At 42.0% G+C, this 27557-nt stretch overlaps 1 protein-coding gene across 12 annotated transcripts in view; it reads left to right on the top strand.

Moving 5' to 3' along the window:
* Window positions 1–26127, top strand: part of WNK1 (WNK lysine deficient protein kinase 1) — a 104757-nt gene extending 78630 nt beyond the window's left edge. For 3 of the 12 annotated variants that reach the window (XM_080393477.1, XM_080393487.1, XM_080393478.1), the window contains 14 exons: window positions 389–562; window positions 1342–1393; window positions 1558–1698; window positions 2058–3481; window positions 6258–6341; window positions 10769–10855; window positions 11459–11528; window positions 13028–13107; window positions 13657–14315; window positions 15275–15477; window positions 17406–17600; window positions 18876–18968; window positions 24472–24659; window positions 24976–26127. In XM_080393477.1, the coding sequence (XP_080249603.1) occupies window positions 389–562; window positions 1342–1393; window positions 1558–1698; window positions 2058–3481; window positions 6258–6341; window positions 10769–10855; window positions 11459–11528; window positions 13028–13107; window positions 13657–14315; window positions 15275–15477; window positions 17406–17600; window positions 18876–18968; window positions 24472–24659; window positions 24976–25290 (3765 nt within the window). In that variant the 3' untranslated portion in view covers window positions 25291–26127. The other 9 variants (XM_080393483.1, XM_080393480.1, XM_080393486.1 and 6 more) reach the window with 7 other exon arrangements.
* Window positions 26128–27557: the final 1430 nt, after the last annotated feature.

Genomic DNA, 27557 nt, shown 5'->3' with positions numbered 1-27557 from the left:
AGCACAGAACACATCCTGCAATACAGAATTTTCAATTTTTTTTTTAAAAAATACGGTTTCCTTTAAGTGTGACTCAATATACATTGCACTAGATAAGAACAACTGCAGTAAGATAAGGCTGCTAATTCAAAATTTCACTGTGCTAAGCGAAGACTGAGGTGCCAGTTTAATGAAGAAGTGAGATTGAATGTTGAGTAAATCAGGGCAAATACTTCTGTGCTGCAAGGATTTTAGAAACAATTTTATTTCTTTAAAGTGTCATCATTTTTATCTTGTGTATAAGAACAGTGAAGGGAGGACAAACAGTAACACCAATAGTAAATAACAGTTATTCAGTATTGTTTGAAACAATTTGTGGAAAATCATTGTTGCTCTGTTCTCCTTACAGGTTCAGAATGAGTTCATTTTAGCAACTGAGAGAGACTCATTTGTAGAACAGGTACGAGAGATTATTGAGAAAGCAGATGAAATGCTAAGTGAGGATGTAAGTGTGGAGCCAGAAGGTGATCAGGGTTTGGAGAGTATGCGGACAAAAGATGATGGCTTCTTTCCAGGGTCACAGGTATGTAAAGGACAGATTGCCTTGGCTATTCTGTATTTTCCATATTGGGTGGTATGGTTTTGTGAGTAGAGCTAGTTAGAAACGGAAACTCGTGAGAAATATCAAAGCTTAATAATTGAATGAAGACAAACAGAGAAAGCATTGTATCAGAGTGAGAGCCTAAAATTAATTTAGAAAGCTAAAAAGCATAAACCTCTTGCTTTTTTATGTATTCTGACTCTGAAGCTGCCGAGTCTCCTAACAGTTGACTAAACAGCCAATTTTAAATGCTGAGACTGCTTGGCTTTGAGCTTATTGCGAGGTAGGACACTAAAACCCCTAGCCCTGTGCTGCTTACTAAATACTGAGAGCCTGGTCTCAGGCCCTCTACCTAGTGAGCTACTAAGAGGTTGGATGGCTTGGTTAGGAAACACAGGTTTTGAAACTGGTTGCTTAGAATAAGAAGGGGTGACATTCCCTGAATATTTGCCTTATTTCCACCCAGAACTACTTGGAAACATCCATTTATCTGTGAAACCTTTAAGGAAATAAGTTGGACTGCCTGTTAACAAAAGAGTGTTTGGATCAATTTGTTATATTGACTTACTGACACTAAGCTGAGAAGCTCTAAAAGGACTGTAGCTGACATTTATCTGGGCAGAATTCCACTAGTTTGGTAATGGTGTTTGGGTCCAAGGTACTGCTTACCTTAAATGCCCACATTTCAACAAGCTAGCATTTAAACTATCTTGTGGGTTTCTGTTTCAGAATAGAACTTTAAATTTTATCTTACTTTACAGAAATTAGAGTTCAAACAGCCAGATCCTACATCTTCCATGCCACAAAGAATAGGTAAGTCTTTTGTGATTTTTTTTTTCAACAGTTACCTTTTTCTGTTTCAGCGGATGGGTGCAGCCAAGTTTTTATTTTGTATGATGGAGTGCACATTCCATATTGCAGGCTGTGTGTTTAGTTACAACCATGTATCACTAAACATCTATCTTCTTTCTGTTTAGGGGTCCCTCCTAGCTCCTTTACCCAGGTTGTCCATTCTGCAGGAAGACGGTTTATTGTCAGCCCTGTCCCTGAGAGTCTGTTAAAAGAACAGGGCTTTCCCCCATCTGCTGTCCCTGGAGGAAAAGAAACGTCAGATATGGGTAAGTTATCTAAACCCTTAGAATCTGATGGCTAAGACATGTTCTTCAATGTAAACTTAGTTAACTAAACTGTTCCTAAAGACCTCTTAAAATACTAGGGAAAATAAGGAACTGTCTGTACTGGTAAGAAGTGATTCTTTAATTTGGACAATACCATGCAGGATTCTCAGCTGGGTGGGAAATGCTGATGGGCTGTCTGCAAGACTCTGAAACCTTAATTCTGTATTCTAATGTAAGCCTGGATTTGTAATTTATTTATTTTTATTATGCTTAGAGGTAAATGTGATCTTAGTCTAGAGCATTACGGCCTTTTAGTAGTGAACTCTTCCAGGTGGACTGACGTTTTTCTGTTCTTCCAGTTGCTGCATCTCCGCTACATGGTCCTGGAATGAATCTGTCCCACTCGGCATCATCACTGAGCTTGCAGCAGGCTTTCTCTGAGATGGGGCATGCTCAAATGACAGAAGGACCTAGTACAGCTCCTCCAGTGTTCAATCAAACAATGCCACCATTTCCACCTGCACTTTCTACCATGGCGGGTAGTGGTGCACCTCCTGCATCTGTGGCTGCTTCTTCAGTATCTGTTCCCTCCAGCACAGGTGTTTCTCTTCCAGGATCTGTTACTTTGCCTTCAGAAAGTGCAGCTGCTGGTGTCACACCAAGCGCAAGTGTGCCAAGCTCTATTTCTCCACCTCCAGTCTCACAATCTGGACAGCAATCGACCGGTGTCACTTCCAGTGTGAGCGCCCCTGCTTCTTTCTCCTTACCTACTACATCCCAGCCTGCTCAAACAGTAACTGGAGACATTGCTCCCAGTATCAGCACACCATCGTCTTTGGCACTATCATCTACCCAGGTTCCTGGTGTCACTGGTCTTGGTGTCGTTGCACCAGCTGTGACATCTCAGTCTACTCCTCAGATTGCAAGTAGTATGGCAGCACCACAGACGTCTGCCCTGTCTCTGGCTCAGAATGTGGCTTTGCAGCTTCCTCAACTTAGTAGCAGTGGCTCTGTCTCCAATCTGGCAGAAACAACAGTTGTAAGTGCTCCACAGTCGCTACCTGAGAGCGGGCAATCTATGGATAAATCACAGCTCTGCAATGCCACTGGCTTATCACTTCCGATCTCTGCACCTTTATCATCCTCAGCAGCAACAAACATATGTGGCTCAGTCACTCAGCCTGTGATACATCCCTTACTTGTCCCATCAGGAATTACATCAACACCTGTCCTACCCCAGATTCCAGGTGCGACGCCCATGTTGCCCCAGGTTCCCTTACCTGGTGTCTTGCCACAGCCAGTCACTAACTTGCCTGCAGTACAGCAAACGTTGATACACAGCCAGCCGCAGCCAGCTCCGTTACCCAATCAGCCTCATATCCACTGTCTGGAGGCTGATGCTGATGCTCAGTCTAAAGCTCCTGGTATTGATGATATAAAGACCCTGGAAGAAAAGCTACGGTCTCTCTTCAGTGAACATGGTAACGTGGGAACAGCACATCCATCAGTATCTCTGGAGACATCATTGGTAATGGAAACTACAGTTATTCCTGGGATACCAACCACTGTTGTTGCACCAACTAAACCCCTGACATCCATTAGCACTTGTATACCTCCAAGCAGTTTGCCTCTTGGACCAACTGGTTTGCCAGTACTGACACCAGTTGCCACTCCTGGGCAAGTGATCACCCCAGTCAGCTATATTTCAGCATCGAGCAGCATTGCAACAGCAGTAGTGAAACCAGGGACCTCTCCTTCAAAGCCCCCTCTTAGCAGGGTACCGGTAAGAAATGCAATGTTTGCATGAATATTAAAAATACCGTAGGAAGCAGCCTTCTCCAGCAGAATCCGTTTTATAAAGCAGAATACTTACTCAGGCAGAGGTATCTTCATTTAATATAATATTGAAAGTTTTATGCTCTGGTGGTTTCTGTGGATTTTTTGTCCATATTGGGGGGAAAAAGGTCCAATCTTATATTGTGCCTCTGAGAGAGCTCTCTAGTGTCACTTAATTTTTTCTACTCCTAAATTACAAAGAGTAAAGTGACTGTGGCTTGGTTTTTTTGTGATTTTTTTTGTTGTTTTCTCAGACAGAATTTGGAAGGCTTGCTTTAAATGGCTTTTGGTCTTGTACATGATCATCAGAATGAGACTGGATGGTTGTGTGTCTCATGAAATAGTCAGGATAGCTTAGCTTTGCTTCTTGTCATTAGCCCGTTCCTTGAAGGCAAGGGTGAACTTGACTGGAACTTTGGGATGGGTTGCTGTTGCTGTTGGTTTTGTTTGTGCGGGGTTTTTTTTTGTTTTTTTTTTTTTTTTTTTTTTTAAGTCCTGCTGTTTATGTGGTGCCTGGATACTCCTTTCCTTCCAAATGTTAGGTTTGTGAAAGCAGAATTTTTAGAAGTTTGAAAGGTATCTGGGTATCTGAAAACAGACTTTTTTTAGTGAATTGTGCTCTTCAGGCACATGCTTTCATAAAGAGAGTGTCATGACTTACAGGAACAACTTGTGTTGGGGATGTTGTTACCTGCTTGCTAACCAGATGTATCAATCTGTGAATTGGACTACCTGTTTTCTTTTAAATGGCTCCCCATATTGGGAGGCAGTGCATTTCAATATTTTAAATTATTGGTAATGCTTTCCTTTTCAAACTTAAATGGAAACAGGCTGAAGAAACTTTCAGGTGTTTAACAGACCAAAAACCTTAATACTCCTTTTTGTTTCTGTAATGTTCTTCTCCACTCACCAACACTTGTGTTGGTTGTCTTTAGCTCGCCTTGCTATCAACCAGTTTCAGGCCATTCAAATTGAGCTAATGCTCCTAGTGTCTCCATTCATTTAGTCTTTCCCTTGTACTTTTTGTATTCTAACAAAATAGAAAACTGCCGCTGTGGAGAAGCGGGAATATGTGCCAGGGAAGTTGGGAAGGAAATCTAGATGCAGAGGTATGCATTTGTATTGAAATTAGGTTGAGAAATAGGAAAGAAATATAAGAAAATAAAAAAACCTGGTGTTGGTTCAGGAACAGTTTGGAGCAGTTGGGAACCTGCTAATTGCAAACCTGTAATTACAGAGGCTTAGGTTCCAATATAAGAGATGTTTGGGGTTTTTGGTTTTCTGTTGTGGAAAAACTACCTCTTCTCTGAAGTTTTCACTTATGAATTAGTTTGGATTTTCAAAGCTTATTTTTAGTTTCACTTCATGTTGTTTTTCAGCTTTGAGGAGATCATTGCTTTAGTTTTTCTGGGGTTTACTAAACTCTGTGCATTTTATTGTTTACGGCCAACCTGTTAGCCTAGACACTTAAATGTGTTTTGACTTGTCTTAAGAAAGTATTTAAAATTATGTTCTCTCACTTAGAAACTTAAATTATTAACTTACCACAGCTTAAAAATTCATCATGCCTCGGAAGAGGTGATGTCCATATGTATGTTCCTAGTGCACAAAAAAGCTGAGGTAATGCAGCTTGGCACAGTTCCCGCTGAAACATTTTTGGGAGGATAGATAACTATGGAGTGTGTCTTCCCCGGGCAGCTGTTCCTGCAGTTTGAACCATTAGTTAAGCTGTGGTAATGTGACTGCAAGCTGGAACTGGTTCTGCTTGTTGAGGACCAGAGCAGACTGGGCCAGTTATCCATATCCAGCACAGCTTACTGTCATACAAGGGAAGCCAGCTGACCGACCCTGTAACTTGTAAGGCTATCATGTGTTTCTCAAACTTCAGTCGCTATCAAGCCTCAAGATTACAGCTGAGAATAAGAATTGTGAGTTGTGTAATGGATGGCTTAATTCCTAGGACTTCCCCCTTCCCTAACAATGGAAGTAACTAACTGGAATGTGCTATCTGATCTGGCAGGGAGGCTTTGATGCCTCCTTCTAACCTTTCCAGTCTCTCTAACCTCTTCCACATAACCTGGATGACTTCCCCCTACTCAGTTACATGGCCTAGTCGTCTTCTGTGGGTCATCAACACCCTTCAGGTTAAAAAAAAAAAGTGATGGATGAAGAGATTGGTGTGAGAGGCCTATAAATCTGCTTCTCAACGAGTGGGAGACATCCTTGGGCACGACAGTTCGTGTTATCAAGTCAAGTTGCTTGAAACAATTTGCCAGAAGCACATAGCTTGCTGTTGCTAATGGGCAGTTAACATAGATCTGTTGTAAGGAGATTGAGTGCATTCTTGCACCCTTTTATAAATTAAGCTTCTTGGAAACTTAATTGATTTTTGGAAGAACTACTGTAGCAGTAGTTTCTTGCAGACTTGAGAATAATACCCCCAAGATGCTTTGCTCCTGGATGCAGAAGCTTGTTTATCTTCAAACAGCAACAATTTCCAGTTTAATCTGGATTAAAAAATAAACCAGAAGCAAACAAAACAACTTCCCCCAGCTTTGTTGCAAAAATCCCTACAGACTCTATGCTAACTCCCCAGGAAGGAAGTCTCTACAGAAAAAAATGTTGAGGCTTCTGTTATATGACGTGACTGACTGTAGCTTGGTATCTGATCCTTCTGTTGTTCCATGTCTGATGGACTCGCATTTCCTCTTCGTTATCCATAGGTGCTACCAATAGGTTCTGAACTTCCGGCTGGCACTCCATCCAGTGAGCCGCTGCCACCTTTTCCAGGACCTTCACTAACTCAGGTGCTACATGACTTGGCAGGTTTTATCTGCTGCTTTTCCTTTCAAAGAGCATGTTTCAATTAAACTCTCCATTGCATGTTATTAATGTCTTTGGTTTTCTTTTCTTTTGACTGAGTAACCCCTTTTGTGTAACTGTAGCAGTAGCCAGAGTCACTTCAGCACAGGCTATGTACCTTGTCCTTCGGGATGTTGTACTCGGTGTCTGAAGTACAGGAACAATTCATCAGGCCTGGGGTTCTTCGGTGTATTAACCTGAACATTAGAGTTTTTTTTAAAACATAACACGGGTGAGTGTGTGCGTAAAACTTAGACCCGTTTTCTTCTTGAAAAAGTGTATAGAGGCAAAATGATAGCTCGTTAGGAAAGCAGTATACACTGTAGTTCAGTGTTGAAGAAAATGCAAATTTGCTGGCTTTGAAAATCCTATTTTGGTTTTTTGTGATTATTACTACATTCTGATTTCACTAGGCTTTCAGATTTGCAAAAGGTACTTGAAGCTCCTGATCATAAACATGAGTTGAGATGTAACAGTGGCTTCCCTTGCTCTGATTCTGTCCTTATATGCAATAGTAAGCTTGAGTATTTTGTATGTGAAGGGACAGGTAATCAGCTCAAACCCAAAAACACAAATGAGTTTTCATTTCTGTTTAAAAAACAGAAAAAATATCTTGTAATTGAAATAACTTTATGAAGACAAAGCTGTTTTATGGAACATCTGAATGGTGTGTAATAGCATGTAACATGGGAACATTGCACTTTGATATGCAAAGAAAAGCTGAAAAAATAACTGAACCAAACCCATGAGACCATGAGGTAGAATTGTGCAACTTTTGAAAGCAGTTTGTGAATAAGCACAAAGATGGCTTGCACACCAATTTTATATTGAAACCTGTAAAGATGTGATTCAGGTTGGGTACCTTATTGGGGTGCCTGCTTAAGGCTCAGTAATTTTTTCTGAAATCCAGTGTTTCCTCTGCACATGTGCTTCTTATAGTATTGACCTCTTCTACCTGTGGCTTAAGTCCACAGTGAATAGACTTGGAGTATGTGTCCAAAACCTACACTTGGAGTCTGTCCTTTTATAGAAAAAAAATATTCACTTAAGTCTTAACTATAATTTTAAAGTAATCCCAGTAAAATAGCTACAGTATGAAAATTTGTACAGTACTTACTAGCATTATGGCCTGACTTCTTTTTTGGTTTTTTGGACCACTGAGAATTTTAATGCAAACTGAGCTAACCTTGATGAAGTCCTCTCCATGACACTCTCCTAAGGTTCTCCCTCTCATGTCTTGCAATGGAGCTCTTGAATTCAAGTTTCACCTGTGGAAGGGAATTTAAAATAAACTTTAAAGGTCACTTTAGTTCTTTGCAAGCTGTTCCTTTTTTGGGATTTACAATAGATTGTTGAGATCTTATGTCTGAAAGGATTTAAGCTGACTGTCATACAAAGGAATAATGTTAGAAAATTGCACATTTAAACTGTGCTAAGGCACTTTTGGTTAAAAAGCTGTCATGGCTCATGTTCTACAGCTGAAATTGTAAAAACTGAATGACATGTATTAGGGTACTAATCTTCAAAGATGTCATTGGAATAGTATTTCCATTTCAGTTTTTCAAGTGTGAGAACCATAATACTGCCTAGTTCTAAAGACATGAGTAGAGTTGAGCAGCAGGGCATGTCAGCTGCTTTCATGTAGTTTCATGTTGGTTATGAAATTAATAGTCTGGTTTTTTAGGTTTTCCACCTTTTTTCCTCCAGTACTTTCGTATGCAGAAGCTCTGCCTTCAGCAGTTTCTCCAGTTCTCCCAGTGAATGTCGTGATCTTGTGGTCTCTTAAGAATCTTTCTTAGCCTAAGTTTGCATAGAGTATGTTCAGGGCATTAGAGTGGAGGCAGTCCAGTGGACCGAAGTTACAGCATGCCAAAAGTTGACATCTCATCCTGTCTATATCCTTGCTCTCTACCAACGTAGTGGTCTTCATCTGATGGAACAAATGTAAATCAGTGGTGTTGATCAAGGAGTCCTTGCAGATGTCCTCTGGGTCCAGAACTATTTGTTTGTCTCTTCTTTTTAATTAAAGCATGTTTAAAGCTTTTGTAAGCAGTAAGAATCAGTCCACTACTTGGAAAGTATCGTGCATTGTGAAAAGGCAGAAGTTCATGCTCTTTATGTAAGAAAACTATGAAAGTGAATGTATGGCTCTTGAAACCTGTCAGGAGTGCTGCTGTATTTGGTTTTACGTGGCTTCTTTCTAGCATGCTGAATGAGGGCCATATTCCTGCCCTGTGAGTCATCAGGAAATGGGTATCTTCTGCCTCCAAATGAGCAAGGAGCTGAATGACTTAAGTAGAGCTCTAAGATGGTAGTCTTATCAAGTAACACTCTCCCCCCCCCCCCCCCCCCATCTTCTGGAGACAGAAGCTGGTTTATGCCTTTCAGCTAGTTCCTTCTGAAGCATGATTTTGCTGAAGAGGAGACAATTTCTTGTTAATACTTAGGTGTGATCTTACTGTGCGCACAGGTAGCAAATGAATATGGAGGCAGCTGGTTAAAATGAGTCACACGTAAGTTCATAGTCCTTTTTATTGTTATTGCTTGGAACTGGGTATTTCAGAACATTTTCCCCAAAACTCAAAGCACCTGTAGCCACTTATGTGACTCAAGCCACTGGACCACTGCAGAAGGCTTCTTTCTCTGTCTTAGGTATTTCTGGCAGGATTTGTGGTATGGAAGAGGCATAAACGCAAATCCTTTCCTTCTTGTCCTTTGCAAACAGCTTACCTAATTTCAACTCTCATTTGAACTCTAAAGCCTGTCTAGGAGTCAGACAAAATTGGAGGAGACCAACTGGATCAAATCTAATTGACTATTAAGAGCAGTTGCTGCTATCACATAATACTACCTGGAAAATTACTGGCTTGTCTTAAAGTAGATAGGCTTGCCTTCCTCGTTGCTTCTGTCAGTAGCTCATTACACAACTTTTTTTTAATAATTTCCTTAATACCAGACTCCTAATTTGCAGACAAAGTACATGTCATCTCAAAACCAGTTTTGGACAATGTCTTCCTTAAATACCTTTTCTGTTTATTCCTTAATGGCTTTTTAAAGGGTATTTAGGTTAATTTTCAAACTTCATTTTGGTAGCCTTGTCCCAAAAGGAAATCTTTATTTCCTGATCGTTCTGATATCTCAGCTCTTTGTCTATTTGAATCAAATATCTTCCTATGAACATAAGTGATGAGAATTACATAGTATTTCAGGTGACATGTCCTGTATTTTACAGTATTATTGAATTAGCTCACTTGTCTGCTAAGAATTTGGATTTCTGAAAAGTAGTCACAGAAGCCTGCATTTTCTTGTGCTGCTTTTTTATTTTTTAAATTTGGATGGATTTGGTATGGGCCTTATTGTTAGGCTTTTTGGTTGTTTTGAAATCCACAATTTGGGAAGAATTTCATCCTGGCAACCTGTTGAAAGCATCTTTATGCTCTTGTGTACCTCTAACTTTCAGTTTCTTGAAGGTGGAAGGTAATGTTTTTATGTTGCCGTGACCTCAACTTTGGTTCTAAAAACAGATCTAGTTTTTTAATATAAAAGATGTAAAAATATTAATGATGCTAAAGTTTGGATGGAAACTTCTACTCCATAGGGTCAGAACTGCAACTTAGCGATATCTGCCAAGTTTGTTCTTCCATATATATCTTATGGTTATGGCCCTAATTAATAATTTTGAGTGAGTCTGAACTTTCCTTATCTATAAGACATTTTTAGGTAATTCTTCTTTTCCTCAATTCAATTGGCCAAGCTTGAAAAATGTCTTAGATGCCAACACAAACAGCTGAAATATAAGTAATAAATGTACTTGTGAGAGATTCTGCCCCTCTCCCTTCTTCCTCTTCAAGTCAGTCCATCCAGATAGCTCCTTTGAGGGTTTTGTGTTTGATTGTTGTTTTAAAAATTGTCTTATCCTCAGTCTTGCTTTATCCACGTTTGCATTTGAAATTATAGGCATATTTTTTTATTTTTTTCTGTGATTTCCGCCCCCCCTTCACTTTCTTCAAGATTTTAGATAATGCAGGTCATTCGTGTTATGGATTATCCTCCAAACAAAAAATGTGGAATTTGGAGGCTTGCAGCATCTTTGCTCAGTTCTTAAGTGGAAATTTGTACTTCATGCTAACTTCAGGAAAACCAGAAGTTCCAGTTAATGCTTCTTTTCTGTTTTTTACCAAATACGTTTCTTAAATTTGCTTCCAGTCTTAACTGTGCTACACATGTTAAACGTAAACATGTAGGAAGAGAACTTAATAGAAATAGGGGAGCTGTACTGGCTGCTTTAAATTTTAGTATTAAATCTGGCTGTTTCTCAAATGTGATGTATTTCTACTGAGCTGGGACAGCTGTTTACTCTTTCCTTTCTCAGTCCCAACAGCCACTGGAAGATCTGGATGCTAAGCTGAGAAGAACCCTTAGTCCAGAGACCGTTCCAGTGACATCTGCTCCTGCCTGTGTATGTTTGCAATGTTGGCAGTTTAGTAGTCATGAAAAACTTCAGTGTTTTCTCAAGGCTGTGCTCTTAGGTCGCTACCTTAAATATCATTACACAAATCTTCAGGCTTTTTTTTTTTTTTTTTAAAAAAAATGAAGTCACCTTCCAGTTTGTGGGATTGAGTCAACCAAAATAAGAAAAATCTGTGTGGTGCAGTAGATCATGTCTTTGGGTATTAGTTCTTAATCCAGCTTTCCTGGTGATGTCACCAAACTAGAAGTGAGTATGGAATAAGGGGAAAGAGCACTGAACAAGCAGTATGTGGTATGTCAGTCTTAAATTAAGAGGGGAATGTTTAAAGTGTGGATCTGAAATTTTTAAAGACTATAATAGTAAACTTTGATACGAAATGGGGATAGCCTTGGGGGTTGTAAGGCGTATAAAATCTCTTGGTGATGATGCTTGTTTTGGAGGTTCAAAACTTGCATTTGTCTTCTCACGGGTCATACTTTGACCCTGGTGAAAATAAAAGGCTATGTATTGTGCAGTATAGTGGATTTGTTGGCATTCAATCAAACCACTGATTCTTTTAATTTTGTTTTGTTTTCACCTGTGATCCTTTAGTCTGTGCCCTCAGTAGCATCTACAACGGTTACCGGGCTGGTGTCCACAGCACCGCAGTCTCTGAAGGATGGTAAGACAGCCTCGATTATTTTAGATGGTTTCTCAGCATGGCGATATAATCCAACATCGAACAGACTAGCAACTTCAAAGGATATAGCCTTTCTTTAGTAAGTCATACAATGACAATTCCTTAGGGATTGTATTAGTGCTTAGTAACTAGACTGAAATTTTCCACTGCAGACCAGGAGAGGGGAATGACATATGCATATTACAGTAACTCATTTAGGATGTAAAGCTCTCCAAAATGCTAAATTAAGACTTGCAAAGAATTTCCAGTATGCAGCTGAGGTACAGCTTCAGGATTTTGAAGGAACTGTTTTCTACGATCTTGGCAACAACAGTAAGACTTCATCTTGTGTCATTGTGCTGTGTTCTATATGTAGGAATACATCTTACTAATGTAAGAGTGTTTCCTTTCAATTTAAATAGATAAATGAAGGTTAAACTACAAAAAATTTAAGAAAGGCAGTAGGGAAATCGGGCTCCCTTCTTGGCTGCTTTAGAAAACTGAAGGTTGACTTGGATGATCAACAGTTGAAGTCTGAATGATTCGTGACTTTCAGATCTAAATGAGTTCAATTGTTGGGGGGATGGAGGAACCCCACAACTTGCAAAATAGTCTGAGACTTTCCTGTCAGTATTTCCCCTAGTTATTTTAATTTAAAAAAAAAACCCTTCCATTCTTTTTAAAAGAAATTGTTTGTGGTACTAAAATGATATCTGAACTATCTAGTAAACATTATTTAACTTGCATGTGCCTGTGAAGTTCGGTGACAAACCTTCAAAAGCTAATAAAAGCAGTGGGAAAATAAAATACTTCCATTTTGGTATATTGTTAGTGAACTATCCTGTAGAACTCATCTGTGTGCTAGGAAATCAGTTGGGTTTTGCCTGCTAAAGTTTAGAAGGTGAGAGTAAACTGGGAAGTTGTTTAATACACACAGCAAGCTGTCCAATAGAACTGATTTAAAAATAGAATATTATTTCTCAGCTTTGTAACCTTATACCGCTGGTGCATACAGCAACAAAATTAGGAGCTGACACCTAGTAATCCAGCTCTGAAAGCTTCAGAGAGACTGCTTTGAGTAAATGTGGTTTGTAACATTTCTTCAACTTACATTTTTCTGTTAGTAAATCGTCCCTAGCATGTGTGAAACTTAGGTAGTCAATATGAGTATTGAGTTAGAATAAATTTTTTCTTACATGAATTTTGGTTCTGTTTTTATCCTTTGGCTATTTCACATCCCTGTTTGGAATCAGTGTGCTTTTTTACTGCTATCTGAAAGTACGCTTTTAGCAAGTATACCATGGAGGGAAACTATACAAAAATACTTCGTTTTAACATTGCTCTTTGATAGTCTATATGGTACAGTTGAAAAAAAGAGGTCAGGTTCCATGAATCCAAAGGCCTGCTAGGAGTTAACTGATAGCTGAGTTTGAAGTAGATAAAAAGAAATTGTTGGAGTTCAAATGTATTGCTCACTTTCTTCTTAATCTCCTTCTCCTTAGCTTCAGCATCATGTGGTGGAGAGAGCAGTGCTATGGCTACAACAGCAGGAGCTGGTGTGCTTAAGATGGGACGGTTTCAGGTAGGAGATGTTAAACTAACTTGGTTGTTGATAGAGGATCTTTGAGCAGTTCCTGTGTAGTCCCAGCTCAGCATGCCTCATGGGGGGCTTTCCTGTTGGAAGAAAATGTCCGTGTTGAGCTTGTGAATGCAGTGCTTTGTGCAGATGCTGTTTTTATTCAGGGCAGAGATTGCACTAGATTATGCAGGTCTGGAATTGTGAATACAGCATTCCACCGTGTCAGGCCTCAGCTATGTAGCCGTTGGCTTTGGTCTTTAATGTTAGTTGCTTTTGGGCTAACAATGCCGGGATGTTCGCTGTGTCATGAACTGTTTGTGGAGGAAATCCCCCCTGAATCTGCTGTGTTTCTTGGAGTTAATCCTCCAGATCGCTTAAAGTACTACTTTGTGTGGCAATGTGTTTACTTGGAGGGAAATAGTAGTTTGCTTTGTGGGATACCAAGGAAACAAGTTATTTTCCCCTCCCAGATGCATCTTACTACAAAGGTGAAAAAAAGCATCATGTTAAGGAAGAGCTAAGAAAGCCTGCATGATTACATTTCTATTCTAGGTATCCGTGGCAGTGGATGATGTGCTAAAAGAGGGTGACAAACCTGAAACTAAGCCAGTGCAATTTGAAACCACCTCCACTGATTCTTCATCTCTTTCTGGCAGTAGCCCAGAGAGTACACTGGTAAAGCAGGTTGGCAGTCGGAAAAGCGAGGCCGTTGCTGACGCTTCCTTGGATGCAGTAGATGGCATTCCTCAGACAGTTCCAGTGCTGCAGTTGCCAGTAGATGTTGGTCAGCCTACTAAGGTTGGGCGCTTTCAGGTAACAACAACAACGGATCAAGTGGGGCGCTTTTCAGTGTCAAAGACTCAGGACGAGGTCAGCTGTGCAGAGAAAGAGCCAATGACTCTTCCTCTGCCTGTGGGCTTGGAACAAGTTGCTTCTTCAGCTGCAGCTCCGAAGAAAGAGTTGGAGTCAAGGCAGTCCCCACACATGAATGGTCCGTCCTCTGAACCAGAGGCCGCCTTCTTAAGTGGGATGGCTAAGGATTTGGATGATGGCTCAGGGAGCCCAGACTCGCTCCAGCTTCTGGGGTCAAAGATCAGCCTCCCTGTTCAGAGCCTTAGCAACTCATTCAACTCCTCCTACATGAGCAGTGACAACGAGTCGGATATTGAAGACGAAGACTTGAAATTGGAACTCCGTCGGTTACGGGAGAAGTAAGGCTTTTTTCATTGTGTGGCCACGTATCAAATGTGCGTAAGGGGATTAACATGAATTTCTTCTGTACTTTTGACAAAGAATGAAAGTAAACTTCTTTTAAAAAGACAGCCTTTGCTAAGTGTCAGGACCCATTGTCAGTGTTTATGTGGGAGAAAGGTTCTTTAGTGGGAAAGTGGTACACAATTACAACAAAAAAGGTATATACGTGTTTGCTGAGTTTAGTTTTCTGACCTGTAACCTTGTTGTATGTGTTTATATGTAGATTGGTTGCTGTACTGTGGGTAAGAGTGCAGATGTATAGAAGCTTGTGCATATCACTGAAGCTTAGTATTTAGTGGCAATAGTGGTGTCTCATTTGAAAATAACACACAACTCTGCATTTCTAATATGCATTTCTAATGGTTCCCCTTGTCCTGAAGAATTCTTGTTGACTTAGAAAAAAATTTTGGAAGTCAAGCAATCTGACCTATTAATTTATTTATACTGAAAGTTGAACTTTTTTTAGGGTAGCTGGCAATTTAAAATCTTGTGTATGCAAGTGTTCTGGAAAAAAATACCCCACCCCTAAGGCAGTACAAATATAGAAGTCTCCAAGGCCGTACATCTCAAAATGAATAATCTAGCTATTCCCGTAGCATTTTAGCGCTGAATGATTTGATCTTCTACAGTAGGGGTATGCTCTTGTTTGTACTTCCATTTACCCTGGGGTTTATGATTACAACATTGGGAGCTTTGTGTTGGAATTCTAGCCAGGGTTAGTGCACGGTGGAAGATGGCACGTGTTCTGCCATGTGTTCAGTGGTTGTTTGTTGAAAAGATTTATATCCTCCTTTCTTAAATGTTAATGAGAGTTTGACCGAAGAAGCTGGGCAAGCTTGACTGGAGGGGAGGGATTGTATGCATGCGTGTATATACATAGGATTTTGGTAAATCACACTCCTTCGTACCTTCTTAGGCACCTTAAAGAGATCCAGGAGCTGCAGAGTCGCCAGAAGCAGGAGATTGAGTCACTATACATGAAATTGGGAAAGGCGCCGCCTGCTGTAATTATCCCCCCAGCTGCACCCCTGTCGGGGAGGAGGAGGCGACCTACTAAAGGAAAAAGCAGCAAGTCCAGTCGTAGCAGCTCCCAGGGAAATAAAAGCCCTCAGCTATCAGGTGAGACTTTCTTCAATTTTTTGAGTAGATGAAACCAACAAGGTACCGTATCTCATTCTTAGATCTATGCCTGTGTCTCTGTCTTGTCTTTGGGAGGGGGTATGTGTGTTCTCCCCCATTCCTCCGCTGCCCGGATTACGAGATCATTGAAATTGCTTTTGCTGTTTGGTCTTGCTTGTGACTTTTGCAATCTACTGAAAGATGCTGTCACGTTGCTCTGTAAGAGCAGTTTTAGAGTTGTGATTTGTATTTTTTTAGACAAATAATTATAGAATTCTGCCCAGGGAAAAAAGTGTAAGTTTACAGTATGGAGGAAAACTTTGGTTTATTTTTTAAAAGATAAATTGCTTTTGTTGCCTTGTGAAACTGATTTTAAAGAATGGGGCTGATATCATCAATCAACTTCAGAGATATTTTTTCTACTTTAGTAGCACTGAAGCATGATCTTACTAGTCCTTACACTTCAGAAACTTAGTCACAGTTGATGGATGTTCAAATAGTGATTTTGGTTTTGTTTGTTTAAATGGAGTTGCAGGTTTTTTGGTACTTGGAAACTGAGAAACAGTTTCAATTGTCAAGGCTTCCTGTCTTAGTAAAACCACTTTTATTATAAACAGAACTAAAAAATAAATAGTACTGTTGACACTTTGAATGACATGGATGTCAGATGCTTGCTGGGTAATTGTAGATGTCTCGCATCCTGTAGCATTGAGTAAAGAATACTGGAGGGCCAGCACTGCGAGCAGACGAACTTGTTAACTGCTACCTGCATGTTCACTTTGGTAATTCCATGTCATGCTGTATTTTCTGTGTCCAGTCACACTGGCTGCTCACTTTTGATTAGTTATATGGTATGGGAGCTATGTGTCAGTAAGCTAGCACAGAGTTGCCTTAAAACTTAAGTAAATAAGAATATTTATAGTCTTACTGCTTTCTCAGAAACTAGGAGTAGTTCCCTCCCCTCGGCGCCTCCCCCCTTCCTTGGGTTGTCATGCTTGACCAGAGGATGGTATCGTCCCCTCCCTGTTATCGATTTGTTAATAAGTTAAGATTGATTGACTTTATTTGATTGATTAATTGATTTTATAAAATCATTTTATAAAATTAAAATATAGAAGGATAAGAAATATTTTAAATGAAACTTATAGCTGCACAGGAAAAGCTGTTATGAGATCTTTTGTACATCCTGTACCAAGGCTAGAAGAAGGGGCTAGAACCATTGTTAAAACTTAAGTAATAACTTTAGGGTTGAAAGGTTTCTTTGTATTTAACCAGTCTTCTGTATGCAGAGGTGTATTGAAATGTCAGAATATGAGATTAATGGAAACTGGGAGAGTAGACTGGAACAGCTTGTAGTTGCCTGCCAAGAAATTGTGAACTTTTAGTAAAAGGTAATTCTGGCAGGGGGAGATCACGACCACCAACTCAAATACCACCCACCCAAATCGTACCCCAGACCCATTTCTAGACCTTTCTAAGCTCTACTGCGCAGAATCAGATATAGGAGGAGAGTATGTTAATGATTTACGGGAAATATTATGATTATGCATGAATATTTAATGAATATTAATACGTTCTATATATGGAATCTGATTTTGAGACCTGGCGTGCGTTGATCGTGAGAGGACTCGCTCACGCACCCGGCCGTTAATAAAGAAGTGTCTGCTTATCTACATCACATTGGTGTCGATAAGTTCTTCATTCCGAGATTTTGGTAACATCCCCACCCCAGAACTTTTTTCTGAATCACTAGTGTGATAGCTGAACTGATCATTTGAGTTACCTGGTAGTGACTTCCCCCCCTAGTAAACGTTCCAGTCAAATTTCCTGTTTTTTCTCCTGTCCCTTGGGAGCAATGACAGAAGCTTTGAAAATGAGGTTGGGGAACGGAAACACTGAACAGCTTTTCGCCTTCCTTCTTCTTTTAGGCAATCTGTCAGCTCAGAGTGCGCCATCAGTCTTGCCCCCACAGCAGACACTTCATCCTCCTGGCAGTGTGCCGGAGACTGGGCAGAACCATTTGGTACAGCCCCTCAAACCTTCACCTTCCAGCGAAAATCTCTACTCTGCCTTTACCAGTGATGGTGCCCTTTCGGTACCAAGCCTTTCGGCACCAGGCCAAGGTAAGACTTCAGGTGGAATTAGTGTTGAGTCTTGCGCTTCTGCTACTGATGAGCAAATAATCAACTTGATGACACTTGATTTTTAGTGCACAGCGTGGAGCAGATTGGTAGTCTCGAGCCTATGTGCGGAGGCTGATAAGGGTGTTCTCTGAACTGAGGTTTCTTCCTTCTCACACAAGTGAAGCGTGAGGTTGTTGAAGTAATGAACATATAGCGCATGGCCCTGTCTGCTGTGATGAAAGCACCAAGGAGAATACAAGAGAGTGCAGTATGGCGGTGGCAAGCAGTGTTCTGCTGAGCTGGGGGAAAGGTATTGGCTGAAAGGGTGAGGAGGCAGGTGAGAATGGGGGGTTGGAAACGTGAAGCCGGGACTAAGGAAGGGGCAGACCAGCTTTGATCGATGTTAACACATAATTGAAATGGTAGCAAACGTCTGTTTAGGCTTCCAAACTGCTTTGGCTGTTTCTGCCAATGGAATTTTTAACAATAAAAGGTCAAAAAGGCTCTTGCTCTGCAATTGTGAGTTAAAGAATTATCTTTGGAAGGAACAGGTAGTGTGGGAGGATGGAAAGGTAGGAATAATCAATTTTTCATTTACTCATTACTCAGGTTGTGGATTGCTTGTTACTAGTTAGTATCTTAATCAGATAATTACTCACACAGTTGTGATCATTTGATAGGGAGCACTTCTTTGCTTCCAGTCATTAAGGGGGTGATAGCTGGATTCCTTTATTTCTCTGAATTTGGCTGTTCTAGGTTTTCTTTTCCCCCTTGAACAACTTTTTGAGAAATTTTGCCGTAGTCTGATTGAACGCATCAACTCTGATGCATGATTTTGCTGAAACTTGAGAAGTACAGACAGAAAATGGGAACAAATGTTTAAGAATTTTCTATGCAGTTTCTTTTTAATTAACTGTTTAAAGTATTTTGGAGCTTCTTGAATAATCTGCCTGTATCTAGAGTTGTGCAGTACAGTTTTATAATTGGGTAGTTTTGCCAGCATTTGGCTTTCTTACTTTGATTGCAACCTTATATTGTTGGGTTATGTACTGAAGAGTAACGCTGCAAACTTGGCCTAAAGTCTGGAGGTGTTAGAGGGAGTCTCTTCACTCCGTATGTTGTCTACATACTCTTCGGTCCACACTTTGAGGCTTATTCTTGTGTGTCATGTTAATGCATTTCACCCTTCCAACCTCAAGTTTCTAACATCTTGTAGTGGTGTTCTGTCCCTTTTCCTCTCCTTTCTCTGTTCTTCCCGTTTTTGTTTTCTCACAGGCTGTGCGAAGTTTAACTGTGCATCTGAGAGAGTGACGTTCAAGCCTGGTGGCAGGAGGACCCGATTTCTGAGTACGCCCTGCTTGGCTCTTTGTGTGTAACACCTTTACTCCTTCCTTGTCTGTTTTTTGTTTTGTCTTTTTGGTTTGTTTTTTTTTTTTCTGCTGCTTGGATCTGTTTCATGCAGCCCATTCTCATCTACCACCTTGTATTCCCTCCAGTCCCATGGCTCAGCTGAGCTGCTCTTAGCACACCTTTAGAAGTTTGGGTTCTCATGTTAGGTGTTCTCTGTTCTTAAACTCATAATAACAAGCACTCATTTTCTTTAAGCTTTTGGTGGAAACCTTCGTGACAGTTCAGTGAAATGATAGAAACTGGGGAGAGCATTTTCTTTTGGCCTGCCTTAGTAATTATGCTTCAGCATATGTTACTGCACATGAGACTTGGAAGAAAAGCAGTCTTTCTAGTGGAACAGTGAGGAAGACTTTTGTTTTCCAAATTTCTCCTTTAGATGCTGCTGCAACTGATGGGAGGGAGTACGCTCACTTCCTCCAGCAGTATGCTTGCTGCGCAGGTTTGATTTGGTATTGCATGTTCTCAGCACTAGTGCTGGTTACGGTGCAGAGCATTGATGCCACCGTTGATGTAGGCAGTCAGTATGTTCATTAGCCAATAGCTAAAGAATAAAGTGTTGAGGGTTTTAAAATCATATTCTCAGGCAAACTCAAAAGATCCTTACCTACTAATGGGCCCGCTTTTTGAATTTTATACTGTGAATTGGAGATCTACTAAATGTGCAACAAATAGCTATAAAGGTGGTAGATAGACATCTTTAGACATTCTCTCAACCCTCGTGAGTTACCTTTGCAGTTCTTGTCAAAATCCTTTCGTTTGTACTTACGCTAGGCCAGACTGACGAGAGAGCCTCAAACTTCTGATGTGATTGAAGTAATGATACGCTTGAGCTGAGGCTGCTGATGTGATGCTTTTTATTAGGAGTGCTGCAACATCTCCCATGCTGCTTCTGCAGGCTGGACCCTTTAAATGTCCTGACATTTGTTTCCCACCCTCTGGAATGTCTTTGATACATGAAAGCTTTAAGCGCTGTAAAGACACCTTCAGTCACTGCACTGCATGACAGTACCACACATCTGTAGCATCTGTCTCGCTACAGTTGGCCATAGCTCAGCTGAGCCAGAGTTGTGTGCGGGAACTGGGCCTGGCCCTTCTGCAGAGACAGCTGCAATGCAATCAGCTCCATCCTCTGGGAAAGGGAATGAGTTGGAGGGAGGGGAAATTCTTGCCTGGCTGTTCTGTTTTGCAATGATACCTCCATCTCACTTCATTGGATTTGAGGAATAGAAGTGCTAATGGCATTTAATTTTTCAAATTGAGCAGCTTTAAATGTTTTTACTAGGTATATTTAATGTGCAGATATGCACTAATGGACATTTGCAGTCTCAGGAATTATGGCTTCTTTCTTGGAAGCAGTTAAATTCTTACTAAAGCAAACTTAGAGATAATCTTTAGTCTTGTCTGTCCTTTTTGGGGCTAGGGAATACAAAGAACAGCCATTCTGTGTCTAGAATCGACAATGAACTGAATATATGAGAGCATCATTTATTTACAAGGCCTTGGCTTGCTGCAAATTGACCATCATCTGGCTACGAGTACTTTGGCATGTATACATCTTGCTTATGGGACTGGAGCTAGGGGAACTGGATTTCTTTTGACAAGTGTGTTGTAGCTGTCCTGTAAAAGCAGGTAATCCTTGGCATGGCACAGCTTGGCCTGGCACTTGGCTTATGGCAGGTTGCTTGCTTCCTGGAGTCTTGTCCTTGAAATGTTATTGCAGACTGTTGTGGAGAGTGACAACCGGAGAAGGCGCTGGGTTAGAACCAGTGGTGTTGAGGAAACAGTGCAGTAATTGATGCTTTTAACTGTGCAGCTGGAGAAACAGAGTGGTACAGCTTGGCGGGGAATGTCTGAACTATTCCATGGATTGAGAAAATAAGGTGACAAACTAAAAGCAGTTGACCTATCGAATACATCTCTCATGTTGTAAACTGGTTGAACTTTGATAGTGTAAAATGCTCCCTATGTCCTGACAAAAATGGAAGATGTACTTGGTTTTCCTTTTGCGATAACAGCCAGTTGTGACAGTAATATCTCCTGACATTCTTCACTACGGCGTGGAAATTGTGAAGAAGAAATGTAGGAGGCTGGGCCTTTTCTCTTCCTGAAAGTACAACTGGTTAAACTGTCACAGAGCAGTCTTTGGGTTTGTCCTGGAGTGTCCTAGCAGTGACTAAGAGCCCTGCCATGCTGTGTCCTCTGTTTCTCACCAAGCTTTTTGTACCGTTTCCTGATACTAAACATTTCTCACTGTTTCTCTTATCTTTAACAAATTACTCTCTCTTTGTGCTTCAGGGAAGATGGTGAAAAAAGTCTGTCCTTGCAACCAGCTCTGTAGTAATTATCTTATTTCTGTTATCTCCGATTCCTGATTGTAAAGCTATTCATCAGCTTTTTCTGGTCACTGAAGCCTTACCTTCCTGACTCTGTCTCCAGCACAGCATCTGTCTGTCTGTGTTATGCCCTCTAATGTGTGCGCAGTCATTAGGATCTCGAATAGTTTGGCTATTGCTCTGGCAGGCAAGTGGAGGCAGGCAGAACCTCGCCTCCGCTGTGGAACCTGGCTCATCGCTAACGAGAGCGAGTTGAGCATCGAGGTCAGTTGCTCGCTGTAATGTGCTAGAGTTGGACCTTTGAGCAGCTGGTTCGTTTACAGATCTGAGGGGGCTTGGCACCTCAGTGCCGGATCCCATTGCGGACACTCCTTCGACATTTTAAGAGTAAGCTGTCAGATCTCCAGTGTCTCCCAAAGCGAGAGATGTTTTGAAAAGCCTGTGTGTGCTCATGTTGCTCAAGACTGTTTTACAGGTGTCTTTGACTGCTGGTTTATGGGGCGGGGGGGAGGGGAATAAAAGGGCAGAATGAAGGCATTACGGGTAGCGGGCTGGAGAGAGAGAAGCCTGTTTCACTTCAGATCCTTCATGTCAGAGCAGAACTGGGGACGGCTGCTGTGACCAAGCAGGAATGTGGGGGGGTTGTTTCCATTGAATGCTACAAGTTGAAGCACTTCCTTTTCAGACTCTTCTGGATGGCAGTTTCTGCAGGTGGTAACTATGTTGGAGCTAAAACGTGAAATTCCTGAGAAATAATTTTTTTAAATTGACATTACATGGGAGCTTTGGTAATTGCGGAGCTCCCTGTTGTGGTGTAGGCTGGTCTGTCTGTGATCCAAGATAAGAGCTCACTAACAAAATCATATTTGTGGACAAAGCTCTTGCAACCTCCCTGAGGTTCCCACCCTGAGCCAGTCCAGTCCTTTTTGAAACACTTAAACTTTCCTAAACGATATTTCATACCTTGATTGATTCTCTCTATTCCGTGGCCTGAGGAAGCTCTCTAGCATAGGTCCAGGACCCATTGTGCTTTACTGATGGAAATGGAAATGTGAAATATCCAAAGCAGATAGTGGCCATCGTGAAGAGGATGAGAGCAAGTGTGTCGATCCCTGCATGAATCCTTACGGTGGAATGTGACGATTACTGGTTTTGGCATCTCTCCTGAGCACCCCTTTCTTGCTTTTGCCTCATTTGTCTTCAATTTCACCTTTCACATCATTGCTCTTATTAAACAATTGTATCTTGAGCCTTTTCCACATGATGCATGCTTGAGGTTCTTGTTATTTCACTGTAGATTTTCCTTGCCACCTTAGCGTGTTCATATTACTCTTCATCTGTGCTGCAGCTGCACGCTCTGGTCAGGGAGCCTTACTCATTTATTTCATGTGTACGGTTGCATGCACCTGCCTGCTCGTAACAACTGCTGCCCCACCTGTGGGCACCCGGACCGGGAGCCACTTCCATGCTTGAGCTGGAACTGGTGGGAGGGATGCGTATCCTTCCCTCCTCAGCGCCACCAGAGGCAGTAACACTTTGCTTATTTGTCCTGCATAGTAAGTATGTCACCTTCCTAATTCACTCCTCAATATGAAACATTCCTGCAGGGGTTTGGAGCCAGTTCGCTCTTTGATACAGTGGTTGCAAGGAGTGTGGCTGATGGCCAGGGAAAGCGGAACAGATGAAGCAGCTGTCGGGCAAGAGACAGCGACTCCGTCCTTTGGCCTTTGCAATAGAGAGATGATTTTCATTTCTGGCTTTTTTGATGCTCCAATTCTAATGAGTTTTCTTCAGAAATGTCTACCATAAACTCAGGTTTTCTTGGGTTTCCCAGTTGCATTCTTAGAGTGAGCAAGTAGAAATGTTTGAGGAACTTTGAGAAAAAATTAGGTGAGGATGTGTCCTTGCAAGGAGTGCAGGGACAGCACTGCTGTTGCCAGATACTGATTTTGTTGTTTTGTTTGGTACTAATGGATTTGAAAAATGTAAATTTATTCTGCCCTTACCATGTCCTTCAGAAGAAGTCTGCCCTAGTGGTTAATTCTCACTTCCACATCTGTAGATGAGGGTACTTTGCAATACTGCTGAAAATTCAGGATATTTGATAACAGGAATCAAAAGTTGTATATTATGAGGTCTGCCTCTGCAAAACCTAAATTTGAGTGCAGTTGCTTGTTCATAAGTGTGAATGGGATAGTGAGGCTGTCCAAAACAAAGCTTCTAGATTTTTTTTTTTTCCCTCTACAGGATAATGTTCAGTGAGCTTTCTAGTAGAACTGGAACGTGGTATTTATGTGAAGGGGTTTTTTGTGTTTGTGCAATCAACCCAGTAAACAGAAAAACTTGTCAAAGCGTGTCTAAGGAACTACTCTCATTTCTACCTTCTTGAAGCCGTATTGGTGGTTTACATCTGAAATGCTTGTTCTTCTGACTTAGGAAATCTGAACATAATGGCAAAAAAATTGCTTTCAGAGGCAAAAAGCAAAATTTAATGCAGTGCAGACTTCCTCTGCTGATCCTGGCTGTTTGGTGGATGAAGACAGTCCCATCTGGTTACCCTCAAGAACCTAAGTATGGCAGCTATTGGAAACAACAGTTGCTGTTTCTCGCTGTGGCTTTTTTGCGTAATCTCCGTTAATTTTTATCTTCATTTTACAAAGTGGAGATAATTTGCTACAGAGCAGCTGGCAATGCTGATTGTACTGCTCCTTATCCAGCACCCAGCGTGTGTCCTCCAAGGTGGAACTGACCTGTGCCAGTAGTGGTTGCTGCTAGTTAAAAGGTGTAGGATGAGAGAATGACAGCGACTGTACTGTCATCCAGCGCTGAAATCTAATCTCCTTTTTCCTCTACAAAGGCCTGTAGGCTGCCACCATTCCCCTCTTAAGCTGACTACTTGCAGCACTTCTTGAAAAGTAAACATATCTGTGAAATTCTCTTAAACTGAGAAAATGCCTGTAGGAGTCCTTGTAGTTCCCACTTCAGTCTGTCCTGGAAGGAAACTTAGAATTAATCTGCATGGCATTTAACTGGCGCTCTATTGATGTACCATTATCATGATTATTAAATCTACTAGAGGAAAGGTTATCTGTAACTGAAGTTTTGATTCTTGGTTTTTTTATTTGTAGGGACCAGCAGCACTAATACAGTCGGGGCTACAGTGAACAGCCAAGCGCCCCAGCCTCAGCCTCCTGCTATTGCCTCGAGCCGGAAAGGGACTTTCACAGATGACCTGCACAAGCTGGTAGATAACTGGGCCCGAGATGCCATGAACCTGTCTGGAAAGAAAGTTGGCAAAGGACATAGCAGCTATGAGGTAAGGTGGAATCCGTGAACACTGATGGTACAAAACTTCCAGTGTCGCTGCCATCTCATCTGGGTATCCATCACAGCTGGGGTGCAGTTATCCTGCAGCTTGGACAACTGCTCTAGAAAATTACTTATCTTTTACGTACAGGATTGTTTCACCTGTACGATCCTGTACAGGGAGGGGAAGGGGATAGCTAAAAGAGGGCCATGAGGTGTGTTCCTGTAAATATCCCTTGGGAGCAGCTTGTGGACCGAGGGGGAGCGAACCTGTGATTTTTAAGCACAGCCGTGTAACTTTTCTTGGGGGCTGGGTTTTCTTTCAGGGCCCTGGCATGGCAAGAAAATTCTCGGCACCGGGTCAGCTCTGTATCTCTATGACATCTTCCCTGGGTGCTACGCCTATCTCTGCAGCATCAGCTACCTCTTTAGGTCCCTTCACAAAGGCGATGTGCCCCCCGCAGCAGTACGGTTATCCAGCAGCATCTTTTGCCGCTCCATGGAGTGGGACAGGTGGTCCGACACAGCCTCCGCTCGGCCAGTTCCAGCCCGTGGGTGCCGCCTCTCTGCAAAGCTTCAACATCAGCAACTTGCAAAAATCGATCAGCAACCCTCCAGGCTCCAACCTGCGGACCACTTAGCCGCGCTCGGAGACCGTGCTGGCTAGACCTCGGGACAGGACATGGGGAGGGAGATGGGGCCCTGTATCAACTATTAGTGCTGCAATGAACTGGTAGCTTGCCAGACTGGGAATGAATTTCTCTTTTCCAACCATTGCTGTCAGCTCTCTGTAAGGGGAGTTTCCCCACACACTTTCAAGGGGGAGGAGGATGATCAGCATCCTTATGGTGGGACAGTGCTTTTGACCGAGGGGTTCTGCTCTTGTGTGGAGCAAGAGCTGTGAAGAGAAGTCGTGGGGTCAGTTTAACGCAGTCTTGCTGTAAAATTTTTTCTCTGGTTTGAGGCTGAATCCACACGCGTTGCGGTGGGAGGGCTGAATCCTAGCATGAGGCTTTAGTATGCTTCTCACCTCTCCCTGAAGAACCAAGACCAGGAGAAAAGCTGTCCAAATCCCCCTCCTCTCCCTCTCCCCAGTCAGTTGTATCTGGCTCCGAAACGATGGGGCACACGAATGGACTTGCAGTGCAGCCCGTGCTTGATAGGTCATTACTGCTTTAAGTAAGATATTAACAGCTTTGACTGCAGCATTAGAGCAATTTAAATTGTTTAAAAAAATTTAAAAGTTCCCTGCGGACATGTACTTACCATCAGTTTTGATGTGGAAACACTGTGATATATAAATGTTGTTGGACAACAGTAGTTTAAAAATGAGTGGAATATAGAGGGTTAAAAAAGTTAAAAAGAAAAAATGGGAAAAAAAGCTAGCTATATCCTTATACTTATTGGAGACACTTTAACTTTTTCCTTTGTATTTTCATTGTATTAGATAAATAAATGTGAATGTAAAATTGTATAAATTAATGTACTTGAATACTTGTCTGTTCTCCCAGTATGCTTGCTGGATATTTTAGTGCCTTGGACTTCTATTGCTTCTGCAGTTCGCATCATCTTCCCAGCAGAGCCCCGGGCAGACGAGGGCAGGTTCAGAGATGGGTTATCTGTACCCAGCGACTGGGACGTTCGCGGTTATTTAGCGGTACCGTTACTGTTTAGAGTAGGTGTACGGAGGGGGAAGCCATTGAGGCAGCAGGTTGGACCAGCGTTCTGTGTGTTGGGGAAACTTGTCCAGGTGGGCAGATCTGAAGTTGCTGGTGTGACAGGGGCCAGGTGGGGGTGGGACGGAGGGTCGCGGGTGAAGCTACAATGAGACTAACCAGTAGTGTCTACGGAGGCAGGAGGTCTGGATCGGAAATGGAGAGAGGACGGGGAGAACGTGTGTCTTTGGGAAAGGTGCAACTTAAAATGCAGTTTGACTCCACCTGTGAAGTGTAAAGATGTTTGGTCAGGATGTGACTTGAGGGAGAGGTGCCATTGCTCATTGGCATGGGCTGGTCTGCTGGGATTGCTTTTCTTACCTTTTTTTTTTGGTTTGATTTGTTTTTTTGTTTTGTTTTGTTTTTTTTTGTAAAATCCATTTAAGCCAGGAATACTGTCCTGGTGCAACGTCCATTGCCGGCAATGGATGTACTTGAAACAGCCGGCATCGAGAAGCTTCCTCTGTCTTACTGGAGGATTTACAATTTTGTTGACTCTTCACAAATTTCAAGCTGGTGCCAGGACTGTCACTATCTGTCACCTCTTAGCAACTGTACTGTACCTTCTGCTTTGGCCATTATCCCTTTTCCTATTTAAAAAATACTGGTTTCCCTTTCAAATTAAAAACAATACCAACCAGTATTTATGTAGTGCTGCAAAAAGCAGTGAGGGGAGAGAGCACTGCTTCCTCGCGCTCGGGGGTCGCGTGCCAGTGTCCTGGGGGCTGACACATCCCGGAGGTGTTACTTGCCTGAAACTTTTTTTATTTTTTTTTTCCCCAGGGGCGCTCTTCCCCTGTGGAGCCTTAACAGGGAGTTTTTCTGTTTCTGTATGTTGTCACTTTTTCTTTTTACAAAGAAACTGCAAGATCCGTTCCTCTTTGGTCACTTTTTGTACAGCGGTTTTGGCAGCAAGGGCAGGTACAGGCTGGAGATGGACGCCTGAGGGGCGACAACTATAGCGTTGGGGTGGCTGGGCTCCGAGTTCCTTACGTTGGGGAGTTTATTCTTTGTAACTGAAGTGCAGGCTGGAGCTACAGAACGAGAGAGAAGGCTCATGGTGTGCGTGAGTGCTGGAAGGAGAAAACGGGGGTCCCGGTGGCTGGAGCGAAGCAGGGAATGCAGGGAAGTTTCCCGAACGCACCCGGGTGCGGTGTGAGGGGGGAGGCGCGCTCTGGGACGGGAGCGGTGAC

This window comes from Falco punctatus (genome assembly GCF_963210335.1).
Source record: "Falco punctatus genome assembly, chromosome: 6".
Lineage (NCBI taxonomy): Eukaryota > Metazoa > Chordata > Aves > Falconiformes > Falconidae > Falco > Falco punctatus.
Note: the sequence above shows the minus strand (reverse complement) of the source record. Positions and strands in the feature narration are given on the sequence as shown.